The sequence below is a fragment of the Lepisosteus platostomus genome, chromosome 4 (genome assembly GCF_059453375.1).
Source record: "Lepisosteus platostomus isolate fLepPlt1 chromosome 4, fLepPlt1.hap1, whole genome shotgun sequence".
NCBI classification, from domain to species: Eukaryota; Metazoa; Chordata; class Actinopteri; order Semionotiformes; family Lepisosteidae; genus Lepisosteus; species Lepisosteus platostomus.
Window position 1 is genome coordinate 56,182,031 of NC_142614.1, and position 26,170 is coordinate 56,208,200.

The 26,170-nt window shown below is 37.3% G+C and overlaps 1 protein-coding gene across 2 annotated transcripts in view; it reads left to right on the forward strand.

Annotated features, from left to right (window-relative positions):
* The window catches only part of mcc (MCC regulator of WNT signaling pathway), a 203,397-nt gene that overhangs the window by 27,272 nt on the left and 149,955 nt on the right, over positions 1-26,170 (forward strand). For both annotated transcript variants that reach the window (XM_088629945.1, XM_088629944.1), the window contains exons 2-3: positions 29-276; positions 6,999-7,210. In XM_088629945.1, the coding sequence (XP_088486071.1) occupies positions 29-276; positions 6,999-7,210 (460 nt within the window). The remainder of the gene's footprint in view (positions 1-28; positions 277-6,998; positions 7,211-26,170) is intronic.

Here is a 26,170-nt window from a genome sequence, read left to right on the forward strand (position 1 = left end):
GCAATGTGGTCTTCCTGCCCCTTTTCAGGAATGACTTGCTCATGGTTTGCCGGCAGCTCAACATGGAAGACTCTGTGGCTGAGATTATGCACCAACTTGGAGCCGACGAACGGGGAAAGATCTCCTTTGAGGATTTCACGCGCTGTCGCATGCAGCTTGTGAGCGAGATCAGAAAGGAGGAAGGAGAGCTGTCGGTGAAATCGGACGACTCCTGCAAGAAGAAGAACTTAAGGGATCGCATTGCGTCTTGGCCAACTAGCAGCGACAACAGTCTGGGTGAGTGCAGAAACATGACAAAATGCAGCACCATTGTTCCTAAAGTTTAAATGTGATGTGACTATTTTCATGTTGTACAAAGCTTTCATATTTTTGTCATGTTTTAGCTGCTAGAAGGATATGTTTTGTAAGTTTACTTCATGTTTGATTTTACCTGATATCTTTCATGCAGTAAACATGGATCTTTTAAATTAAACCTTTCATTAAGGACTGCCATGCTTAGGATCCTTGATGATCTGCAGTGAGTTTGACCACAATGTCTGAAGTGTCATATTTAAATATCATCTAACTGATATTCTTGTTTTAGTATGGCAAACCCACAGTTTAACAAAAGGACATCCATTACTGTCGAATGTTACATCACAAATGTTTTTTTTCAGCCCCAAACACACAATTATGAGCAATATATATATACTGATGGAAAAAAGAAACACAACATTTTCTGGAATTAGAATAATATAGTTATTGATTATGTCTTTTCACAAAAAGTTGTCAATTTGTTTTAAGCCCTCTGACCAGCAATACAGCTTGTGCAGTGAGACATTACAACTTGCCAATCACACGAAAGCTTGTTACATGCACTTTTAAACAACGAGGTCCAGGTGGAACAATGCCTGATCATGTCACCTTTAAAAAGGCCTTAATTCAAAGCTTAGGTCACGGCAAGGAAAAGGCCACACTTAGTCAGTTTTCTGTGTCGAATGTCACCAAAACCAAGGGAGAGGGCTGTTGGCATGCTGCAGACAGGCATGTCATGTGCCAGCATTGCCAGACAATATGGAGTAAGCCGCTCCACTGTGTCTTGACTGCAGAGAAGGTTTCAGCAGACTGGCAGGACAGATGACTGTCCAAGATCCGTTCGCCCTTGAGTGACAACACCAGAGCAGAACCGACCCATCAGACTGGTCCATCCGAGAGATCGTTTCAGATCTGCCACCCGTACTGCTTCTGAAACTTCCGGCAGACACAATGCCCGCATCAGTGATAGGACATTGAGGCGGCGCTCCATGCTGCTGAACTTAGAGCAAGGCAACCTGTCAGAGGGCCTCTGCTCACACCCGGCTGGCTTGGGCCAGACAGATGGACTCGTCGGTAGTGGCCTCAGGTCCTCTTCACGGATGAGTCACTCTTTAGCCTGTTCCACGCAGATGGGAGGGCCAGAGTGTAGAGGAGGTGTTGCATTTCTTTTTTCAATTAGTATGTGTTCTTTCTGGACTTTTGGTTTATTTTTTTTTACAATTGTAATCAACACAGTCGAAGAAATTTGGCCTTTTTTGTATCATAAATATACTTTTTTAAATCTTTTTATCAGATTTTGTCTGCTAAATTCGAAAGCTGTTAAACCAAGGGTTTACTGTATAAGTAAGAAAAGAAGAGATGTCAAACCACATATTTCTGTCAGATATTGTTATTATATGACATATCTGAATTCACCAATGTAAATCAGCCACTTTAACCTCTCCTCATTGTAAGACACCACAGGTACAAAATCATCATGAGTGCAGGGTTTAAGGTAGGTAGAGCATTAAAAATGTCTTGCCACTTGAATTTGATTTTGAGTTCAATATAAAAGTTAAAGTAGAGCAAGTGAGTCACACGCTGTAGCTGTAATGGAATACTGTCAGTTTCTTCTAAAAAAAGTAGAGATCAAAGTTGTTAGAAAGTCGTGCATGACAGTTTAACTTTTTTTACAACTGAGTTGAAGAGATCAAACCAACATGCATAACTTTTTTGATACCAACCCTTAAGAATAACTCATAACTTTGAGATGGCTGTTTCAATATGATCTTTTCTCTTCCGTTTTCCTTTTTATAATGTAATGACAAAGCATCCTCAAAGAAAAGCAGTGATTTATGAATTCAAAATTTGGAAAGAGTCTGGGAAATATACTGTAGCTTTGTTCTGTTTTGATGGCTTCAAATAATGAGGATATTGTTAGAATCAACAAGACCACACAAAAAGAGGAGGATAGAGTTTGCATGTCACAAGAGCAGTCTGTCATGACTTGTATATTTACAATATGCTTTTTATTCTTTACTTTCATTTGTGTTTTTATATCTTATGAAGATAAGTAAAGTCTTTCAAATGTGAAACACAAGTTCTCTCTCTATACTGGATCATATGCTCTGTTCTTGAAAATGAAAACATGCCCATTTGCACTTAGGTCAAACAGCTTTTTTTATGTGTATTGTTTTCAATAAACAAATCAAGTTAACATTTAACAGACCTTCAGGATAAAAAAAATATACATATACAGTGCTTAGCAAAACATACTGTACCTAGGGTATTCATACCCTTCCTATGGTTTCTCATTTTCTGAAATTGCTAAATGAAGCATACACTGAGGCATACAGAGTTTACTAAACTTAATATTTTATTCAGACCATGAATGCTCAGATTGAAGATGGCTAAGGATATGTTACAGTAAATGTCAGTGTAAAATATTTTGATTACGTGGTTACTCAGATATGTGAACTCCAGTTGACTAGCTGTCTTTTTGGGTAAGTCTCTTCTAGCTGTGCATTCTGATTTGGTGCAGTTTTTGCCCATTCTTAGATTTGCTCAAGTTTTCTGAAGTTGCTTGAGGATTGTCTTTCCAGTGTCTACCAGTAGGATTGCCATCAGGACTTTTGACAGAGCCATTCAAATACATTCACCTTTTTATTCTTGGGCCCCTCCAGTGTAGCTTTGGACGTGTACTTGGAAATGTGACTTTTTGTCCCAGCTCCAAGTCTGAAGTAGGCCTCCCAGTAAGATTTGTCAGTACCTTGGAGCTGTACCCAGCAACGTCCCCACCAGTTTCAGTCTTGTCAAGCTTCCCAGGTCCTGCCGTTGAGAAGAAAACTATAGCGTTATGCTTCCACCACCATGCCTGGCAGGAGCGGTGGTGCATTTGAGTGATGCATTATGCTGGGTTTACATCAGATGCTTTGCATTTCGATCTAAAACATTCCAGTTTTGTCCTGTCTGTCCACAGAATCGTATGCCACAGTATTTCAGTATCACTCTCACCCTTGTTGCAAAGTCCATGTGGGTTGGTTTTTTTTTACTTCCATACAAGACCCCTTTGTGAAGCGACTGACATATTGTTACGCCATTAACATATTCTCCCATCCCGGCTACTGGAATTTGGGTTTTTTCAGGTGTAAGAAATTTTATTTTCAAGTTTTTATGGCCTACCGTTTGGAAAAGAACTATTACCCAATAGAACAGCAGAATGCTGTTAATATTTGCCATTCCCCTTCATCTAAGTAAGAGCTGGGAGTAGCATATGCCCTCTGAGTTTGTTTTTGTTATCTTTTTGTTTTCCTTCTATGTAATGTTGAAATGTCTCAGAATTAACAGCTCTCATACACAGTTCCATATCTGCTTGGTGTATTAACTTCTTTCTTCTTTCCTGTATGCTGCACTCTTCAGAGAAGAGAATAGTCTGTGTAAAGCTGAGTTTTTGTCTCGCACAAGTAAGTGCTGAGTTTTGGAAAAGTGTATCTTATGTAATATGTGCACCTTAAAGGCTTCTGTATGACTAATGTTACCAAGAGGTAGATTGTTATCTTCAGGACGATGACAGCCAGGCTGTCTGTAAGAAGGAGAAAAGAAAATCACAGCCTGAAGGCAAAATTCAGATTAGCTACTTTTCAAAAGCTTTACTGACAGCTGAGAGGTTTGATTTTAATAATTGCCACATTTGGGAGTTATTTATAACCTTTACAGCCCCGAATAAGTCACAGAGGTAGAAGAGAGAAAACTTTATTTTGTGAAGCTAAATTTTGATGGGTGATACTTTTTTTAAGAACTTTTCTTTGTCTAAACTTACCAGCCACGCCAACATCCCGAGATTGATGAATGCTTTCACATTCAGTATTTACTGTATAGCCAATGTAATCTGTTTCTCATCTCTCAGTCTGTAGAAATATTTATTAGATTTCCTGAAACTGGTCTGTAGTTTTGCCAGTTGCACTGAAGACATATTTATCCACAATCCCTGGTATTTAATTTATTTGTTGTAATATAAGTAACTTTAGTTAATGCTGTACAGATTGTTTCCCTTAGTTTAAAAAATGATCAATTATAGCAGAACAAGTCCATGAAAGACTAAGTTAGTCATCACTGCCTACGTATTGCCTAATATAAGGAATTCAGCTTTCTCTTATATCCTTTAAACATGTGGCTTGTAAATGAGTCCATTCATTGAGTTTTCTTTACAGCTGTTTGAGTTAGGTAGGAAATTTGTGGAGTATTGCAGCTGACTTTGAATAGTCATATTGTTGCTATAGATCACTTCTACTTCTGCACCTTTATATCTCCAGGTGCAAATGTTTGAACCTTTTGAATAGTTGTCATTCCCTTTTTCTAAAGGGAAGCACATACACTAAGATGGGGGTCGGTTATACAGAGAAGTAGGGTCTCGTGTTCCTCTTTTCCAAAATAATTTTGTGGGTCACATTTATCAATCACCAATATAAGATGATCCTTAAAATAAATCCTGCATTTTTATACTGTCTTTTTAAACATATTATGAAAATCATATTACAGGGCATACTTTAGTAACTTCCCCATTTGTTTTTCTTTTTTGACTGTTTAATCATTTGTAATGGAAGGGCGCTTGAATGGTTTTATCAAAAAAATATGGTAAAAATCGTTTCTGAAAGTGTATCTCTGTAAGCTTGAAACTACAACTGTTTCTCTTCAAGAGGCTGGTGATTGAGGTCTATTAGTGGCTTACTTGTTGTGAAGACTGGAGGACCTCCACTGTTGTACAATTCTGATCTCCCACTAATGCTGACTTGTTTTATCATTAGTTCACGTAATCAGCTGCGTTTAGCACTTTAACGAGAAAACATACAGCCAGTTGCAAAATTTATTTTACAAATGCAGGAAGTGTAATGTTGATGAGGACAACTGACCATATAGTGCTTGTCAGTTTAAAGAATGCATCTCACAAAAGTCTCAGAAGCCAGACAACTTTTCATTCTTAAGTAACCCCATTACTTTTGATGCTTGAGTGCTGTATGATGACCCGTTGAAGTTTTTTGTTTCCTGAAATAAGGCAAAAGTAAAAGGCCTGACTTTTTGTTTGTGTTGTGAATGCTTTGGTGATTGGTATGGCATTCAGCAATCACATTTTTTGTACTAGTGTTTGTTTTTGTTGGCTCTAACATCTTAGTACTATTGTTCTTCTTGAACTTTCCTGTAAGAGATTATTGCACACAGATTATTCACTAGTGGAATGAATATGTATTGTGCGTGATGGCTCGATAGCTGATTCCTTTTATAAACAACAACTGTACTGAACAAAGTTAGATTATAAGGAACAAGTAAAGGTTTATTCTATGTGAAAAAGAAAGTGTAGAAGAAGGCTCTAAAGCTGAAACATTGTTTCTTTTCTTCTCTTTTCAGTAGAGAATAAACCTTTACTTCTTCCTTTGCAGCCTATTCATGCTGACACAGCTACCTACTTGAACAACTGGGGTTATCATGTTTAACTGAACAGATTCCAGGAAGACTGGCTTCTTTGCATCTTAATAACAAAGAATACTAAGAAGAATTTTTAAAGTGGAATTCAGTATTTGACAAAATACAGTCTGCATCTTGTGAAACTTCAGAATAGTTTGCAGAACATTTTTTAAAGTAGTGCAATGTATGCCCTGTAAATGGAAAAACACAACTTTTGTTTTATTGGTTTGACATTTGTATTAAACTGGAACATAATAGTTCTTATGAAGACCAGATACTTGCACTGTATTTTCTAAATGCAATTAATGAACTGAAGTTATAAAACAATATGAGTTTTATTTGTAGTTTACCACATAAAGAAATGTATCATTTAATTGCAGAAGTTGTGTAAGATGTACTTTAATCAAGTCTGCTATTGGTTTGTATTGCATATAATCTGTGAATTTGGCTTGTGGATGTTGTAAATCACTCCAAGAAGAAAAATTCCAATAATTCAAAACGAGAATCACACAATTACAAGAGCATAAGAAGGCTTCCGGTCATTTTGCTTGTTTGGTAAACCCTGTTACGAATCCCAACTTCCTGTGTTATAAGAAGCTAGCACCGTAAGACAAATATTACCTCATTTGGATTTAGTTATCACTATAAATTGTAAGCATAGTTGTGCTTAGCTGATGATGTTTTAAAGCTGTTACCTCATTTGATGCTTATAGGCAAGCCTGCTGGAATGGACTCCAGCACTGAGCACTGTCACTTGAGAGGTACAAATAAACAGTTTTATTTTATTTGGTCAGTTTGGTTAATTTAAAATAAAGAAATGCCACATAAATCTGTATATGGAATATAGCATATTTATACAAAGATACCATATATTAGCAGCATAAACTTTAGATTTTTAAAAACATTTTTCCTGGCGTCAACAGAATTACAGCTTAAGCTTTCAGTTGTATAGTATTTCAGTGTGTCTAGGGCAATTTGTAGGAGCTTGTTCTTTGCCAAGACAGCCCTTTTTTACAGAATTAGGCAAGCAAGGGAGGCAGCTGAGCTGAATGTGACATTGAAGAATAAAATCTTCATCATTTTCATCATTTTCGATGGCTTCTTTGAATAATAAACATTGAACAATGTGCATTGTTCATGTTTCATCCTCTTTTACTCGAACAGTTGCTTTTGCATTTTGGTAGATGTCATGGCTCAGAGTTCTGGGTAAGATTCCTTGAAGGCAGGTTGGCTTATCTGGTTCTGGGATGTTTGTGTTTGTGTAGGTGCCTTGTCCGGGGCCAGGGAGAGCTGGGAATACGACTCTGGCGCCCGGGATCTACAAAGCCCAGACCTGCAGCCAAAGCCAGCCTTCCAGAAGCTCCTTGAGTATCGAAACAGCACGCTGGAGCAACAGGCCGTTCTACAGAAACTGCTGTCGCAGGCGAGCAGTCTGAATGCACCCCTGGGGGGAAACTACCTGGAGCTTGCCAACACGGTGAGACGAACTTTCACCCTCAGTTGCTGAGCATGTGAAGCTTCAGAGTTGTGCCTGGGTTACAGCAGCATAGAACCAGTCAGCCTCAAGTAAATGCTGCTCTCACTGAATGCTGCTGTACGTCCATCTTCTTCATTAGTTCTTTATAAAATGTGGACAACAGGTTTGTTTGAGTAGTGGCTTGCTCATTCATTCCCACACTTTTTAAATAGTTTTGTGATGAGAGGCAGCTAATTTGGCAATTAGAGATCTTAAAAGTTAAGTGCTTGAAAATTGGGTAAATAGACTATAGAAACAATAAATGTCAGTTGCTTTATTTTACTTGTTCTACTTTAAGGAATGACTTAACATTTTTTAAGATTACATTTATGCATGAGAATTGTGGTTGGAGACTGAGGTTTACTTTTAACTGATGAGAACGTCCAGAATGGGCTCAGCTCCTAATGCTAAGCTGTTTAAATCAATGATGAAGGTTCACGGTGTGTCCTACAGAAATGAAGAAAGGAAGTTTCAACACCCTGCCACAGTATTTGAAAACATTCTGTTCCTTTAGTTGAGTTTATTTCTGACTTTTGTTGTGGAAGAATTCCTAGGGTTTTCCATTCAAAATAATCCTGATATTTTTCTGTCATGCAAGCTTCTTTTAGCTTCTGTACCTTTCAGATAAGTGATATTATGATGTGTACAGCGTAAGATACAGTTCTGCCTCTCATGTGCTACAGCGGTGAATTCATGCACAAAACAAACGGTTTTTATCAGTACTGTAGTAATCTTAAAATTTGCCTAGATACTCTTTTGGATACAGATACCAGGACTTCAAAAATCAATTTAGTTTTGGTTTCTGGTCTCATTAGGTATAGCATTCTGAACTCTTAAAACTACTTTTAGTAGTTTTTTAAAATATGTATTTAAAACATTTCTGTTTAAGACCCATTTCCACATTCAATTTTTTAAAATTATTTTTGGGTGGAGTTTTGGTTTCTTGAAAACTCCTATTGCCCTTGTGTTGGCAGAGCAGTTGATTTTTGCCAACCTGTCTCTTAAACGCCTGTAGGAGTTTTGTTTCACCCAGTTCATTTCCACGTACTGTAGCTGTTTCTCAAATATGTCACATTTCTGTCTGTAGATTCCTGTAAGTAGCAAGACTTCAAAAGAAATGTCAACCATTTTGAGACAGGCTAAGAGGTATCGTGCTGTGCATCGTACTACAACATTTGACACGTCCTTAGAAAAAAGGATTTAAAATTTGTGGTTTTGGCATGGGGTTCCAGGATGGCAGTTAATACTTCTGGGTTGGGGGTGGGTTTCTGGCTTTTCTCAATGTGGGATTTGCACCCTGTCCCTGTGTTTGTGTGAGTTTCTTTACAGGTGCTCTGTTCTATTCCTGCTTCCCAAAAATAAAGCTGAATAGGTTAGCTTTAGCTATTCTGATTTGTCTTGTCACTTCACTCTCCCTGTTGTGAACTGGTGTACCTTCCGAGAGAAGAGCAGTCATGCATCCTGAACCCTAAGCTTCTGGAATGAGCTCTGATTTGCCATGACCCTTTCAAGGATAAACAGCCTACTGCCGATGGATGGATGGGTAGTACCATCTGAGAAAGCAGCACATTTCTATCGGGTGATAAAGTTCGCTCCTGCTGCTAGAGTATGACAGATTGGAATGCTGTTGATAAAAGTAGAGGATAGCATTTGGATTTGGAAGAGAACATTGTTTTTCTTATCCTTTTCAAATTCAATGTGATGGATGTGCTATTTATTTCATCTAATGGTCTGCTGACTTTATCTGCAGATCAGACAAGTTGTAAGTTGACTTAGAGCAGGCATTTAGTATGTGCGAGCATTCTAACTAGAAAAGTAGAGAGATGAGTGCATTGAGAAATCATTTTTGCATCCAGTCTTACCCTCTGCATACTTTTCTTTTTGACCTGGCCAAAGCTCCCAATCTCTCCTTCTAGTCTTCCTTAGTCATTTATAAATTCATGAAAGAAGGTAGAATAAAATGTACAGGAAAAAGAACAGATATAAATCAAACCCTACAATTTGTAGCAGGGAATCACAACTATTCTGTTTAGACTTAGAATTATTTTGTTTCCCTGTAGAAGAGAACAGACTACTACATCTTAAAACAGCAGAAAGTATAACTAAAAATGTACTGTAAATCGTGAATCTGTAGCCTTGTAAGGCATAATCCAAATTTTGTAGAAATTTGGATTTTGCAATATGGGACATCTCCTTTAGTATCCCTGTTTATTTTTGAAAAACTAAAAATGAGACAAAGCCTGTTGCAGACTCACTGCTTTCTGTTTACTAGTTTGTTCACAATTTCAGTGCTGTACTAATGTTTTGTACCTTATGTAGAACGTTAGTGCCAAGAATATATGTGCATTTGTTGTATTCTGATCATTGTGCATCCAGTCAGTAATGTTTTATAACCCATATGACACCAATAATAATAACGTTTGTTGAGGCTCTAAGTATCTACTCTGTTTTAAAAAGCATGTTTTGCAACTATATCAATATGATTTTTATGTTCTGTGAAAATCTACCTGTATGTTTTGGTAACTGTATCAAAATTGAAAAAAAGAGTGTTAGCCCTCTTTTTCTAAACAGACATGTCTCAGGAACTATTTAGGAATCGCATGCTTAAATTGGAGCTTTTATCATAATGCTTAAATTGGAGCTTTTTTACTGTTGAACTAAATTATATTCATATATTAGTTCACTATGCCAATGTCATAATACGTCCAACACTGAGTGACCCATCATTGAACTACTGTACTGGTTTGTGCTGTGTGCACATTTGATAGATGGAGAAGAAATGCTTGCTTTGCCAAATGTGGATACTGGAGAGTGCTGTCCAGCAGATATTTATGCAATACAGTTAAGCTCTTTTAAAGACCCCTAAAGTCTTATACATTGCTATTAATGTCAGTTCTTTAGACTGAATGAAAAGTAATGCAAATGAATTCTGATGATGGAGTTGGTTTAAGTGCTGAGTCTTACAGCTAGTAGAAATTAAGTGTGTCAAACTCTAAATTGGTTCTATTTCATTCTTGGTTATGGCAACAAATGAAAGGCCATGTAGTCTCTTATCATTTTTAGTCTGTTTTTGCTCCTTGGGGTGCTAGTAGCTTTTACATATGAGTTTCCATAAAGATAGCAGTAAAGTAGATTTTACAGCAGTGATTCATTTTTAATGTATAGAATGGCATGAAGTTTTATGACCTGACTTGTTTAATAAACGATTGGCACAGTCTTCATTTTAGTCCGAAGTGGGAGCCGTAGTTTTGGGGAATAATTTAAGGGATTTATGGGAGATCCATGGATAACTCGTACAGAGGGGTGCCAGGATGTTAAAGTTTGTAGGGCATGTCTTTTATAAATGTACTCTATCACATGCATTCTATATCAAAATAAATACCTTCAAATGAGACATTAAAATATAGGGCAGTAATTCCTTGAATAAAGCAATGGTTACGTTTGTGAAAAGTGGAAATGTCTCATGGGCTAAAATTCACTGGCTTTTTTTCTCACCTGTAGCATCAATTATCTTGAACCCCCTGAACTTGCAAACACACTTAAGCCATACATGGCACCAAACTACTTTGAGACAACTTGTCTAAACGTCTGTCCTAGCCTCTCTTCGAATGGATTCTGTACATATCTCCTTCTTAGCACTCACTGGTTTTGCAACTTTCTTTAATTTTCTTGGCTTGTGAGTGAATCATAAACAAAGCAGACTAATGTTCAAAGTGTGGGGACTATCCCTTTGCACATGATTTCCTCTCATGGTAGGAGGTAATATTTTTTAAACTTGTAAAAAAAATAAGATTCCCACAAATAACTATGGTCTGGCACCAATGGCCTGAGAAGGATAACAGTGCTTCTTGTGTTCATCTACCATTTATACCATCTCTGCAAAGTAGTTGGCCTACCCAATTTTTGGCATGCTATTTTTGGATGGCCACTTTATGTGAAAAGTGTAACCTAAATAATTGTTTTATTGAGAAAATCACTATCTAAGTGTGCGTTATGTAATAAGGAATTAAAGTCATACAAATCCCTCCTTTTTATGAACTGCTTTATCCAGCACAAAGTGTGATGCACTCCAGACAGGATGTCAGTCCATTGCAGGACACAATCACACACACTCACACCAGGGCAAAATTTGCAGAAACCAGTTAGTCTTCTAACATGTCTTTGGACTGGTGGAGGAAACCAGAGGACCAGTAGGAAAGTCATGCGAACACGGGAGAACATACAAACACCACAAAGAGAGCACCCCAAGGAATTGAACCCAGGGCTCAGCCCTGCAAGGCAGCAATGCTCACCACTGCGCCACTGTGCCGCCTCATAATACAAACCATGATACAGAAATGCCATGAAAATACAAGAAAATGTGGGTCTGGAGACCTTGGAGGAAAATCATTTCATGGCATCAGTGCGGTGGTTGTTTTTTTTTTCCTGAGAACTGGCATGGGGGTTATTGTCTTTACAGTATGTCTGTGCCTTCTCAAACACAGAGGCTGTTCTTGAAATTGTGTTGTTTTAATTTTAAAAAAAGAACTTGAAGCTGACTTTAGTATTGAACAAAAGGCATTTATCTGTCTTGAGGGCCTTTTAGAACCTCAAAACCCCATGTTTTTTCTTCACTTTGGCAATGGTTTATTTGCAAAATTGAATTTGACTGCATAATACTATAAAATTTCAGCTCATTTTGCCAAGTGGTCTACAGTATTCTGTGTATTTGCGTCTCTTTTTGTTTTGGTCTGTTTGCAACACTGTTCTCTTTGCCTAGTCTCTTCTCTTAGGAATAGCCAGTAACCCGTGTTCAAATGTGGCAATATCAGGAGAGTTCTTCATTTCCCCTCTGACTCTATAAGTGCTGATTAATTCCTGCATGGTTTGAGGTCAGCTAATGTAATTTTATTGACTGTTATGGTAGGGATTTTTCATGCTGCAGAATAACTATAAATTTAGATTCACTAAGCCACTGGGCTATTTAAAATAAGCTAATAGAGGTTTTTAAGCGCGTATCAGATAGTTTATGAGTCTGTGGAATGCTGTTACTGGTCTGTGACATACTTCCAAGAAGGAACTCGTATAGCTAAAATATACAGAGAAATAGAGGCACATCAATGATTGTGGAGAAAAGCAGGCAAACTGTCTGGATTGTAATTTTGGTGCCCTTTGTAACACAGACATAAATAATGTAAGACATCAAATATAATTAAAACCAGAATCTAGCATTTCAGATCTTTAATTTCAGTTATAATAATTACACGCGTGTGTATAATGCTTTTCATCCCAAAGGTAGCACCAGCATTAATGCCAGTAGCCCCACTATAGAGCAGATAAGGTAGGGAAGTGTGAAATAGCTTTACCAATTGAAATAAAGAGCTATAGGCAGACCAGATTGCGCAGAGGTAACACTCTAATGAACAGTGACATGGGATCTTTAAAGACTATGTAGTCATGACTTTAATTTAATTTTTCAGAAGGATGAGGCCTCCTAAAGCAGTGTCCCTGTTACCATCTTAGGGTATTAGATTGGAAATTGGTTTAGTGAGAACAGTACTATCTGCTAGTCTACCAACATCACTTACCGTCTATCCTTGTTAAAACCCAGTTTTATTTAGAACTCTCCCTTTTGTTGGCCAGGGCGTACCTTGCTTAGCTTCTGACAGCATGGGAGAAAAGGCAGTTTATTCTCTTGTTTTTGAGTTCTGAAATTAGTTGGCTTTTTATGGTTTTCTTTGGTGAATGAACTTGGGTTTAGGAAAGCGTCTCTCCTTCAGACGTTTTTAATGTTCTGGTGTCTTTTAATTAATTTAATTGCAGAGCCTCCAGAATAAATCCTGTTATGTTCAAAATGACGAAATGAAGACATATCCACAGGGTGGCAACAGTGAGCTCTGTGAAGTTGTGGTGTGCACTTTCATACTGTAGAGGGCAACAGAACAATGTGAGACGATAAGATTGTCAGACATTGTGTGTAATCACTCTTAAGCAGAGCAGGATTGCCGTTGCAGTTACATTATGTACAGATATGAATTGCTGTGATTAGTAGCTAATATGTAAAGATCTTTACTGATATTAAATGGGAATTTACTAGATTGCAGAAAACAATGTTGTAAGCAGTTCTAAGGATCATGTAACTCATTGATACATCTTCCAAATACTGCAGTGGTGCTAGCACCCAATCTTTTTAACCAACAAAAAAAATACTTAATGTAAGGTAATTTCTACTCATGCGTATTTAGTCTTGATCCTAAATTCTATTCTTTTTAGCAGAATTCATTGCACTTGCACTTGTCATAGGGCCTTTTTTAAAGGAAAAATATTTTGCACTGCAGTTTCTCTACACCCTACATTCATTAATACAGTACATCATATTTATTATTTATGTGAGTAGATATCTAATGTGTCGTCATGTCTTGTGTCAAGTTTCAAGGACATTTTAGTTGCCGTGCCTTTTATGGATTTCATAAATCATTTAGTGCTTTATCATCATGAATATCATTTTGACAAATGCCTTGAGCAGATTACTATTGTCACTTGTGAGCCAGAGGTTAAGTAATTTCTGTTGAGGCAGAGACGGATTTGTTTGTCACAAGTTGTAACTCCAGTCCTGTGCTCCATTGATTATGTTCCAGTGTTGCCTACACCATTGCAATTCCAATCCATGTCCCAGCACTCAGGTGTGCAATAAAATGTATTTCTTCCTTTGTGCCACAGTCTGCATGTTGAATATGATTTTTTGCTTCTGTTTCTTCCTTTTTCTGCAGCTCATGTCAGACACCTAATACGCTTCCTTAAAGCTACGTTACCTATGATCATGTCAGCCACCGGTTCAAGAGAAGACAGTGGTTCTGACTACTGCCGCTGAGTTTTCAGAGTAAACAAGTCTGGCAGACATTACTGTTGCTTACTCACATTAAAAACGTTCATTTCAGTGATACGCTGTTAAAAAGTGAAACCTACTGTACGTTTCCTTCAGGTTTCGGAGATTTCGAAGTATAATATATTGAGAGGGGGAAACGCCCAAAACCTCTGCTTTTGCAGCCAGCTACTAATAGCAAAATCTCAGCATTTTAACATTTTCAACATTGGCCTTAAGGACCCATCATATTCTGGTCTCATTTCGAAAAGAGCCCTGTTAGATAAACATAGTTGAGGCCTTCAGTACATCAATTTCTAATTATGTTATAGTGGAATTTACTGATGTCGAACATTTTCTTTACTTTGCATTGCCTGAGATCAGGTTGCAATCCATATATGGAATACTTCCAGTTTCACCACCACCAAAGCATTCATGTCAGTGTACACTGCAGGGGTGTTTTTTCTGTGTGGTACAGTAACACCTTTACTATGTGGCCTTTGAATAACTGCTGTGCTCTGCTGCCCAGCATTTTCTACATACAATTTCTTGCGCCACCTATCGCCAAGGTCCTTCAGTTCATTCAGTTACTTTGAAGATCTGCTGTAGTGCAGACACACTGTATCTTTCTGCCTGGTTTTATCTCAAAACATTTATACCACCCAGCGCTATGGGTTACATGTGCAGCAGCAGGATGTGGAGAACAACACCAGCATGTTGTGCTTTCATTCAGAAGTGGGGGGTAATAGAGAGATTGGAGGAGTGTGAAAATAAGAGTTTTCAACATTGAAAGGAATTCAACATTGGCTTGTTGATGAGCTGTCATCATTCTGTAACCTTTAGTATTAATGCTTATGTGATAACCGGCGTATTTGACTTTTTAGTACCTCTCCTTCCTGATGGACACTGGATTGTAAACCTTTATTATACCGTCTATTTCAGTATCCAACACACACGGATAGTCGTGGTCCATTATTGTGAAAATGTGCTCCATCAACTAATTCAGTCAAGCAAAAAAAAGTACAGAAAGAAGGTTGTAAATGAGAGGAGGCATTTGGCCCATATTGCTTATTTGGTAGTTTAGGCTTAGTATCTTAGTAAATTTGAGATTTCATCCAGCCCAGAATAGCATTGGAATTAAACCACATTGTTTGAGAGTGTTAGCTCTCAAACAGTGCAGACATGTGGACAGTGAGATTTAAGGCAGACCAATGTAAATTAATGCATGCACATAGTTGTACACCCAATACTCAGTAATTTAATGATACGTAGAACTCAAATTCAAGGGATGTGACATTAAAAGTATCAGCTATGCACTGATAAGACCTAATTGTACAATGTGTACCATTGCAAACTTTGAAAGAGTTAAATAGAACCCAGAATAGTAGTCTGCAAGCATTGACTTAGGAAGCATTTTGATGATGATGAGCTGAAGGAGTCCGAGCCTTGGGTATTGGAATGTGCTAAAGGGTAGGTTCTTTCTGGAGAAACTAAAAAAGGCTTAGGATCAATATCAAAATGGAAAAAAAAACATCTTCCATTGCTTTTTGTATTTACAGTATGTTCTGCATGGAACGTTTTGAACCAGGTATATATACAGATTATTCTAATGTGAAGCATCTTTTTAGAGAACTATCCCGGATCTGGTTCAGGGAACACACACCCTGTAATTTTGAATTGCAGCCTGATTTAGCCATATCTGTGCTGACCTTTGCAGAGAAAATTGTAAAAGAGTTTCAGTAAATCAGGAGACCTTTGTTTATTCTAGCCTAGATAAATTTATTCAAGCTAATCAGTTCACGCTGAAAAGCACTGCCACATGAGCTTAATTAACCAATGCTGTAATTAGGTTTATTTTGTAGCTAAAATTAACTGCCTGGCAAAATAGTGTTGATTAACAGAATACCAAGTTTATGTAGAGAATTATAATGTTTTTATCTTTACATTCAAATTAAAGAGAAACATTCTTGTAAAATATTAATGGCAATTTAAGGATGGCAATTTTGGATGTCTTTATGTACATTGTAAATGTTTTTTTTTTACATGCAGCTTTTTAACCTATTATTTTAAGGTTTAAGCGTTAAGGAAACATAGAAATTAAATAATTCCTTTAAAATTACAAAATAGGTACAATGGTAAGTAATTCATCTTCAGCTACAGAAACTGATTTTGAAATGTATAGCATGGAAATTCTTTAAATGAATTTTCATTAGACTTGGTTACCATGGGAATTAAGGATTTTAATTCATAGGTTTAATTGTTTACATGGTTACAGTTTGTATGTTTGCATCATGTGGTACCATTAAAAACATGCCACTATATTTCCAGCACTTAATCATTCCATTGATCAACTGTGATGTCGCACATACGTCAGAGCCACTTAAGGTTAATTAAATTATTGTTCTAATTTTTTTAAGTGGCGCAACAGCAGCTCTAGTGATCATTTTGGCTTACACAACTAGTCCTTTATTACTGGTTTAATTATTGGAGCATTGAGGAGCGGGAAGTTCAGTGCTTTGTTTCACTTCTTGGAAACCACAATCGGCTATAAACTCTGTATCTTACAATTACCACAGAATAAATCATGAAAGTTTTGCATTTAAAGCAATAGTAAAAAGACTGTGCATGGTGATGGTTTGCATGAGACTTTAATTAAAGATGGACCTCCCCTTAGTATGCTGTTTTAAGAGCTGCTCTGTGCAGATTGTTTAGCTGCCTCTTTCATCCCTGAAATTATGCCCCATAATGGTTTGTGCCTATTGCAGGCTTCCCCTTTGCTTGCCGAACTGTGTAATATATAGCGTCTCTTACAGTGTCGTGGCCCACATTGGCTTGGGTGACAAAAACCACTGTGGTCCAAGAAAATTGCCATCAGTGCTTTTCTGACACTTGATGTGACTTTATGGTGATGATTGACCACCAGCATCAGTGACGTTTTGAACTGTTACCTCCACATGTCTAGGTCTCTCATCTGTTTGTTCTGAAGCAGGAAACGCCTGGGGTTTGGGTGGTGACCAAGTGGACCAACATTAATTGCAATTTTTAACGTTTTTGCACAATATTGTTAGTATTTTTCTGTATTTGTTTTTTACTGTCCGGAAATTATTTGCAAAGGATAATAATATTCTTCTAGAATTTGTAGCACTGACGTGTCTCAGTTTTACAGGATTATCATGCATTATATAGAGCCAACTCCTAAATTATTAGCGTGCTTGATAAAGATGAATGAAGCTGTATAAACTAAACAACAGTAATGAGCTAAATTGTAATTTTCCAGTATATAGAATATATTTTACTTATAAATGATTCAATGAAATAAAAAATTACACATTTATCAAATTATAAATGTAATTCCAAAAAAATGTAAGTGGTACAGTTATTGGTACCACTGTTGTCAGTTCTTTGTGTACCTTCCCTTTGCAAAGATGACAGCACTGAGTCTTTTTCTATAATGTTTAATCAGATTAGAGAACACTGGAAGGGTTCTTATACCATTCTTCCATACAGAATCTTTCCAGATCCTTGATATCCTTCAGTCTGCGCTTATGGACTGCCTTCTTCAATTCTTACCACAGGGTTTCAATGGGGTTTAATTCAGGAGGAGGATCAAATGTTGATTTTGAAGTCAGTTTGTGGAGTCTGATGTGTGTTTGGGGTCGTTTGAAGATCCACTTGCAGTCTATTTTATAATAATAATTATAATAATTATAATTGCTTACACTTATATAGCGCTTTTCTGGACACTCCCCTCAAAGCGCTTTACAGGTAATGGGGACTCCCCTCCACCACCACCAATGTGCAGCATCCACCTGGATGATGCGACGGCAGCCATAGTGCGCCAGAACGCTCACCACACATCAGCTATCAGTGGGGAGGAGAGCAGAGTAATGTAGCCAATTCATAGAAGGGGATTATTAGGAGGCCATGATTGGTAAGGGCCAATTGGAAATTTGACCAGGACAGTTTTTTCCCTGGCAGCCCTCCCAAATAGCTTGTTGCCAGGGAGGGGGCATCTACTGTAATTGTAGATTTGGAGACATAGTGACCCCAAGGTGCAAACAAGTTCTGTATTTCTCCAACTGTGGCCCTTGGATTTTGCCTCCCAAACCATCCTCCTCGATGGGGCAAGATACACTTGCATTCTCTACCAGGCAGGGTTACCACCATTCTAAACTTTCTAATTACTAAACTAAACTGTCAGTGGTGTATTTATTTTTGGGTTTCCAGTGTCTGATTTATACAGGTCAGAAACCATTTGTCTCCCCCTGCAGTTCACAACTGGCAGCCCACTGAAGCTCAGCAGGTGTGAGCCTGGTCAGTACCTGGATGGAGGAGACCTGGGAAAGCTAAGGGTGCTGCTGGAAGTGGTGTTAGTGGGGCTAGGGGGCACTCACCCTGCAGTCTGTGTGGGTCCTAACTCCCCCAGTGTAGTGATGGGGATGCTATACTGTGAAAAGGGCTGTGTCCTTCAGATGAGATGAAAAACCAAGGTCCTGGCAGTCTGTGGTAAAAAAAATCAAAATGGGTTAAAATCCCAGTGCCTTTTTAGTAAAGAGTAGGGGTTTCACCCTGGTGTCTTGGCCAGATTTCCCCCTGGCCTTTACCAATCATGGCCTCCTGTAATTCCCATCTATGAATCAGCTTCATCACTCTGTTCTCCTCCCCACTAATAGCTGGCTGTAGGGAGTGTTCTGGTACAAATTGGCTGCTGTCTCATCATCCAGGTGGGGCTGCACACAGGTGGTGGTGGAGGGGAGTCCCCATTACCCGTAAAGGGCTTTGAGTGGAGTGTCCAGAAAAGTGCTATACAAGTTTAAGGAATTATTATTTCTTGATGGTGAGGGATGGCTAAGAGATTTCACATGTGTATTACCTAATTTTTATACCCCAGTGAGACAAGAAACACGAAGAAGGCAACACTGTATTTCCTTAATCCTGAGATGAATGTTAATAGAAATTGTTCTGTTTGATTTTGTTTATAAGAATGATCAGTTACCAACAAGTTTGCCACCTTTTAGTTGAGATGACTGTAGATTGCACTGTTTACATGCCAACGATTATTACTTGGTTAACGAGATTGCTAAATGACAAGGCAGCATTCTTATGGTCAGATCTTTCCGTTCTTTTTTTGTTTCTGCATTTAAGTGAAATTAAAAGCAGAATGGAATTTGTCTGGTACTAAAATGAACAAATTAGTAATTATCATTAAAATCAATAACTGGTGTCAGTATCGTAACTGTTTTTAAAAAGCATTGTCACAGATACAAAGGTGCAGGTTGTGAATATGTTTTTGTTACATTGAAATGTATGCTTTCAAAATTTACCTTTTGTTAAATTTTTGATTTTCTTTGGTAAGGATTATACTGTTTTAGCTGTGGAAGAAGGTGCTAGCAGCTCTCGGTGTTCAGGCAGGACTCAGTGCAGGCTGTTAAAACATTGTGTGCCCAACCAGCAGGAAAAATGCTGCCACATTTGATCCAGCTAACTGCAGGCAATCAGGAAAAGAGCACTGCTGCATTGTGGAAAGCCAGGAGGCCAGGGAAAGCAGATCAGCCCACCTGTAAAGAGCCGATATCAGGGGTACAGCTGACAAGAGGCTGTCAGTGTCAGGAAAAAGAATTGTCCTTGCTGTATCCTTTCTTGCTGAGGGAGTGCATACAGGATCAGTCATTTTGCAAATTATTTTTTTTTCAAACTGAAGTTTTTCTGTTTAAAATAAGCAGTGGACATTGATATAATCTATACGTATCTGTTCCTGGTATTGAAACATAGAGCAGAAACCGTCTAATGAAAACATTAATTGTAAAGCAACCAAAACACGTCAAAACAGTTCATATTAAAGAAAGCTTTTAGAGCAAGAAGACAGAAGACCTCAGCTTGTGTTGAGTCAAGAATTATTTGTAAATACATGTTTTAAGTTTCATTGATCTCAAACTTTGAATATAATGTCAGGAGTTGCTTGCCAAGTGTGGGAATACATACTGTGAGTTAGCGAGGCTGTAAAAATGTTTTGGAAGGGTTTATTCCTCATGGATGGTTGCATGTTTAAAACTAATAGGAATCTTGGTTGTTGTCAGAATACACGTGGTGAAAATGCATCGTTATGTAAATATAGGATAAACAATGAGAAAGGGTTTACTCGGCAACAGTTTCTACTTTTGCGTATGTATGGAAAAGTAGAAGTGTGACAAAAGTGTTTATTTTGTACCTCTACACAAAATGTATCACGGGATGGCATACTATGTATACATTATTGCATTATAGATGTTATCTGTACAATAACGAATTCATAATTATCACTTTGGGTTAAAATCACTTCCCATCACACTGCAGACTGTGTTTATCCTGGAAGTCTGCCCAGAACAGCATTAATGGGGCACCACAGCACTGAATCAGGAACTGTCTGTCTACCAGTGCCTCTTAACTGTCGTCCGAGAAATATGACGCTTTCTATCTCATTGGAGCTAGAAGGGACTTTGATGCTCAAAGTAGTAAAAAGCCGATACTTGATCAGTATTATCAGTACACATTTCGGTGTGGACTTGTTTTAAGCAGAATGATATTTTAAGCTAAGTGAACTTGAGTTTTGTGCAACAAAAACAAAACGAACTCTTAATTTTCACTGCAGAATAAAGTGCCCTTTGAAGATTGTATAAGGTGTTAAGCATTAAATGTAATTGAGAGGGAAAAAGTTAGAACACTGGGTATTAAAGAAGATAAACATGTATATTTGCCTGGTATTTGTGTTAAAACACAGTATGTAGAAAAATGACCTTCTCTGATTAAGTTTTGATTTGGACACTGATGTTATTCTAAAGCCCTTAGTGTTTATTGTAGTGTTTTCCTTTATGAAATAAAAATGTCTCTTTGTGGTGTTTCGTACTAGTTGCCCCTTTAATCTGCAGCCTGTTAAGGCTTCCATCAAACCTTATAATCAGAAGAATGTGAGCAGTTGTCTAACAAGCAGTTTCTAACAGTGGAGCAAATGTATATACATTCTTATTTGGTATGTTGAAGGCTAAGTCAAAAACAGGCATTATGCATATGACGTCCTTTTGTCCAGTTTTGTCACTCACAAAGCAGCTATGTCTTTTTGTTCATGGAGTTTGGAAAAATTGAGAAGAGAGTGCACACGTACTGTAAGTACTGTACACTGGAAGCAAAGGAGATTCACTTTTTTTCATAAAATCCAAACGCTTTTAGAGTCCTAAATAATTAAACACTATCAAACATCCTTGCTGTTTTTAATAACCACCTGGGATAGTACAGGTGTGAACTGAAGTCTGTTTTTTTTAAATAAGTGTGAGAGCTCTAGACCTCTTCCAGCGGTAATCCCATATGCATTTCATAGTGTGACTTGGGCTCATTTGCTGAAATCCATTTTTGAATCAATTGTGTATTCAAATATATTTTGTCATGACGAACTTGTATCATAAGATTTCTTAAAATAATTCATGATCAATCACTTCTTAGCAAAAACAACACATAATTCTTCCATGTTTAATTTAATAGTTAAGTCTCATGGGTATCCATAGATTCTGAAAACCTTTTGCAGGCTAAATTACTGGAAAATATTTAAGAAAAACAACAGTACGTAAGGTTTACATTTAAATAGATCAGACCTTTTTATCATTGATGTATTTCTCTCATTAGAACATTGTTCTTTATGCCTGTGTTTTGTTTGGTAGACTTTCTGCTTTCACCAGGTATCTGTTTTCTTAGCTCCTTCACGGTATGACATTGGAACCTAAGTTTCGAAATATAGGACTAACCTGTTTAAAACTGTGATATTGTTCTTGCTTATTCCACAGATGGAGATGTGGTGTACACTCGAAAGGCTTAAACCTGCCTACTAGAACAAGACCACAAGTGATCAACAAATGACTTGCTTTAAAATTCCTACATTTGGTGAAGACACAATATTAGTTTAGTTTTTTCTAAGAAAAGTTTAATTTTAACTTAACTCATTAGATATCGAACGTTTTGCCTTGAGTAACGGTAGTTAATGAAATGAGGTGGGTAAAGAAATTTAGTGGACTGTCAGAGACAAAGAACAAAACAAAACTGCCTTATTTGAATTTCTGTATCAATGATAATGTGCAGTCCTCTAAAGAAAAGCAAAGAAAATACCCTTTAGAAAATACCCTTGCTGTGATCATACTGACTTTTTTCACATCGCAGTCTGAAATGGAAATGTGGAACTAAAGCTAATAGTTCAATAGTGACAGTGCCTCATGGCCTCGTCATGTGAGCTTCCACTTTGATGCATGTTCTTCAACATTGCTTGAATCTGGACTGAATTGACATGCTTCTGCAGCGTATGGTTTTGTTAAGGGTGAATTAAAAAAAAATGAAAGTCTTCTAATGCCTTAACTTGCATTGTTCAGCTATAATTGGATTAGATGTCGGGGTGTGATTGGTGTTGTCAATACAGTTTTTGTTAAAGCTTTATATTGGAACTCATCGGTATTTGTGGATTATTGAATGTAAGCACAGCTCACAGATGGCAACTACTCTCCTCACAGTTGCAGATGCAGTTAGTTTTAAGTCTTTAAATCCACCATAGTAGTTCTGCGGATCACCTGGGTTCTGTGGCCTCCGGCGGCTTAGGAGCTGCTGAGAGCGTTAACACTACAAATAATTTATGTGGAGAATCAAGCAACCTACAGTTTGGTTAAGAACTTTGCAATGCCCTAAAGATCTTGGTTATTTAGCTGTAATTTTAGATTTTATTGTTGGGATCTTCAGCTAAGGGTCTCGGGACTTTGATCCTGGTTCACTGTGTCAGAACCCGCTTGAGGAAACAGCTAAATCATTAGACCTCAAGATCTTATATTTTCCGTCCTTAATGGTGGACTCTTTGAATTGGCCCTTTAAAGACAAACTCTGTGGACATTTGTAAAAACATCAGCCAGTTTCTTGGCACTGTACAAATCTGGAATTATTTTTTTATCCCCTACTTTTCAGGTTCTTGGCATTTCACATTTTTGCCATGGTTGTCCAAGATGTTTGTTTTCTTAGTGACATCTTTGATCTTTGCACAGTTTTCAGAATCCAAAGGAAACCTTAGTTCTTTCTGGGTTTTGTCTCAGTCTTCTCAGCCTATATGGAGTGCCATTGGATGCTTCTTACTTTTTTGTCTAGTGGCTGTCTTATTTTCAAATCATTCTCAAAGCATCTGGTTTTAACCATATGTAACTTGTTTTTATACATATAATAGTAGTCCTTTCACATTCACTTATATAAATGCTCAGGACTAAGTACTGTGTGGGCTACAGTTTGGGGATATATTTTTTAGTCTAAAACTGGAGCACACTAGATGATTAATTTCAAACTTGTTCTGAGATTCTGTGCAGCCACATTCAATTTCAGATGGGGTTTGCTGCACATCCTCTGTTGCAAACATACTCAGTGTGTGACTGGCACCATTTTACATGTGTTTGTGAATGACCTGTGCTAGACTGCTTCAGGCTTTATGCAACTGATATACTATTGCATCTAATTGGTGTGACCACACCAATTAGTCCCAGACTACTCCTGCTCAAAGACGATCACAAAGTTGTCAGCTTTTCGCATACAGTGTCTTTTGCTGGAGGGTTTAACTGAAACCCCCCCCCAAACAAAACTATCTTACAGGGGTGGGAGGAGAATGAGATTCCTCACATGGTTGTATTTATTTGTAGGTATTCATATTGAAAGATAGCTAAATCATGTAGTTCAGCTCCAAAAACTGTCAAAAGCTCAACAGAGGCCTTTTTTAATTTACCTAATGTGTTCAAGTAGTTCACTTTTCCTTATTACTTGTCTGTCTTCTCTCCATTTTAGTTTTGTTTTGAGTTCCCTCCTTTTGATAGTATTTTGTCTTCCTTTTTGCTTGATATAAATGTTTTTAGGTGTTAAATTTTAAAATGATGATTGTTACTTAAACCAAATAATAGCCATTATATATACATTTGTTATGGACGCTTCTTTATGGATGCAACGGAAATTCCAGAAACAGCACTCCTGTAGAAACCTGAGGCTGCTGCAATGCAGGTGGCCCATCACTTATTGCGGAAGGATGAGGGAGTCACTGTCCTTCATGCAGTCTCACTGACCTGCCTTTGAGAGTTGAAAGTGGTGCTTGGGATTTAAGTATCCAAGCAGTAGGAGTGTCTGTGAATAATATTGTGTGCAGGTGGGAGAAGGTCTTACTGTCATTGGGATCCCTTTTCACATTCAATTAGTACTAGTTGCTTGAGAGGGACTGTACTGTTCATAAAGTTTAAATTTAGATGTGCACAACATCCCTGTGTAAAACATTCTTAGATATTAATTACAGTATATGCATATTTAGCTTGCTGGTTTGCTTAAATATGTAGATTTCTTTGTTTAATCAAATTTGGAGTAAATATTCCAGATAAGTCTACTGTCCAATGTGTCGCTCTGATTTTACTATTTAATTGGAGATTTTTGTGGCTGCCTTACCTACTTGTACAAGCTGTTCTTGGTGCAGGCAACATTTCTATAAGGCCTTTAGTGGTTTCAAACGCCATTATACCTTTTCAAACTTCTGTTTGAGAATATCGTTACATATTGTACAAACACAATGGCCAAATCAATGCTAGATGGGACAAAATGTAATAAAAGCAATAAGTGAGGATTCATACAGTTAAGGTTACGATATAATAATGTGCATATTAATAATATTAGCAGTCCTTTTGTAGACTTTGTGAAATGTTTACAGAATTTAATTACATATAAAAAATACTTTGAGAACTGCAGTGCTTGTTTTTTAAAGAGCTCATATCCCTAGTTTGCACTCATTGTTACTTCATGACAATGGGATCTTAAAATGCTATATGCAGAGAGAAGTACATGAAAGTGTTGTAAAATATGTATATTTGTATATATGCAAAGGTGATATTTTGCATATTAAGATTAAGCGCATGCTGGGTTTCTGGTTTTAATCACTGACTAGCGCTACTTCATGAAAAAGAGGGAATGTACTGAGTGTTATTAATATTAAGTTTCAAGGATGCAAGAAATGTTTACAACAAAAGAATGAATCTAATTCTTAAAGCACCTTTTCTAAAATCTCTATGCCACTTAAAGAAAGGATGTGTCTTAGAAAGATGTCCTTGGTATATATTTTGCACCATATATAATTGTGAAATTATTTTTAATAGCTGGAGTGATGACACTTCCTACTTACAGGATAGATCTGTCTATAAAATCAGATTCTGTTGGTGGAGAACAGTAGCTGTCTTAAACTGCATAACCATGTGCTATGTTTCATGTGGACGCTTCTACCAACCAAACAAACATAAATGAATCCAGTTGACTTTGTTGGAAGGATAGGCAGGTGCAGTGTTTCTCTCTTGAATATTTTGTAGCACATTTAAGCGGTCTTACTCCTTTTTCCTGTATTCTGATTCATAATAAATGAAAACTGATTTTTTTTCTTGCGTAAAAATTTGAAGTGGTTGAAATCTCAACCATGTAAAGTACAGCCACGTAAGACCTCCGTTTCCATTTGCTTTGTCAATAGTGTTAATTTAGACTGAAGATTTTATCTGTTTTATGGATTAGCTTCGCACTAGACTCCCATTCTACTGATTAGTTATTTTTTGGGAGCTGAAATGTCTGTCATTTGCTCAGCTGGGTTCCTCATGATAATAGCTGGTTTTAATGTAAGTCACTGGCACATTCACTTTTTCATCTGCCGCTTCACTGATACACCCTTGAACTGCACAATCTTATTTAAAATTACTGGGAGGCTCATCAGAAGCTTATATCCCATCCTTCTAGAATGTCATGCTATTCAAAAGAGATTTCCACATGGGTGCATTAAGGCCAATACATTATAAAACACTTAGAAACTGTGAATTTACCTACTACTCGTTATTCTTTTTCTAGCAAAAGGGCAAAAAATGCAGATGATGAACCTTGTGTATTAAAATTGTACATAATCATTGATAGTTACATGGAGAATATTAATTTGAGAAAAATGAACATTTTCTGCTTTATCTTTATATGCATCTTTGTGATACTTTGTTTCTGTCTACATCCTTATAAACAATTTTCTATTTATATTTTAG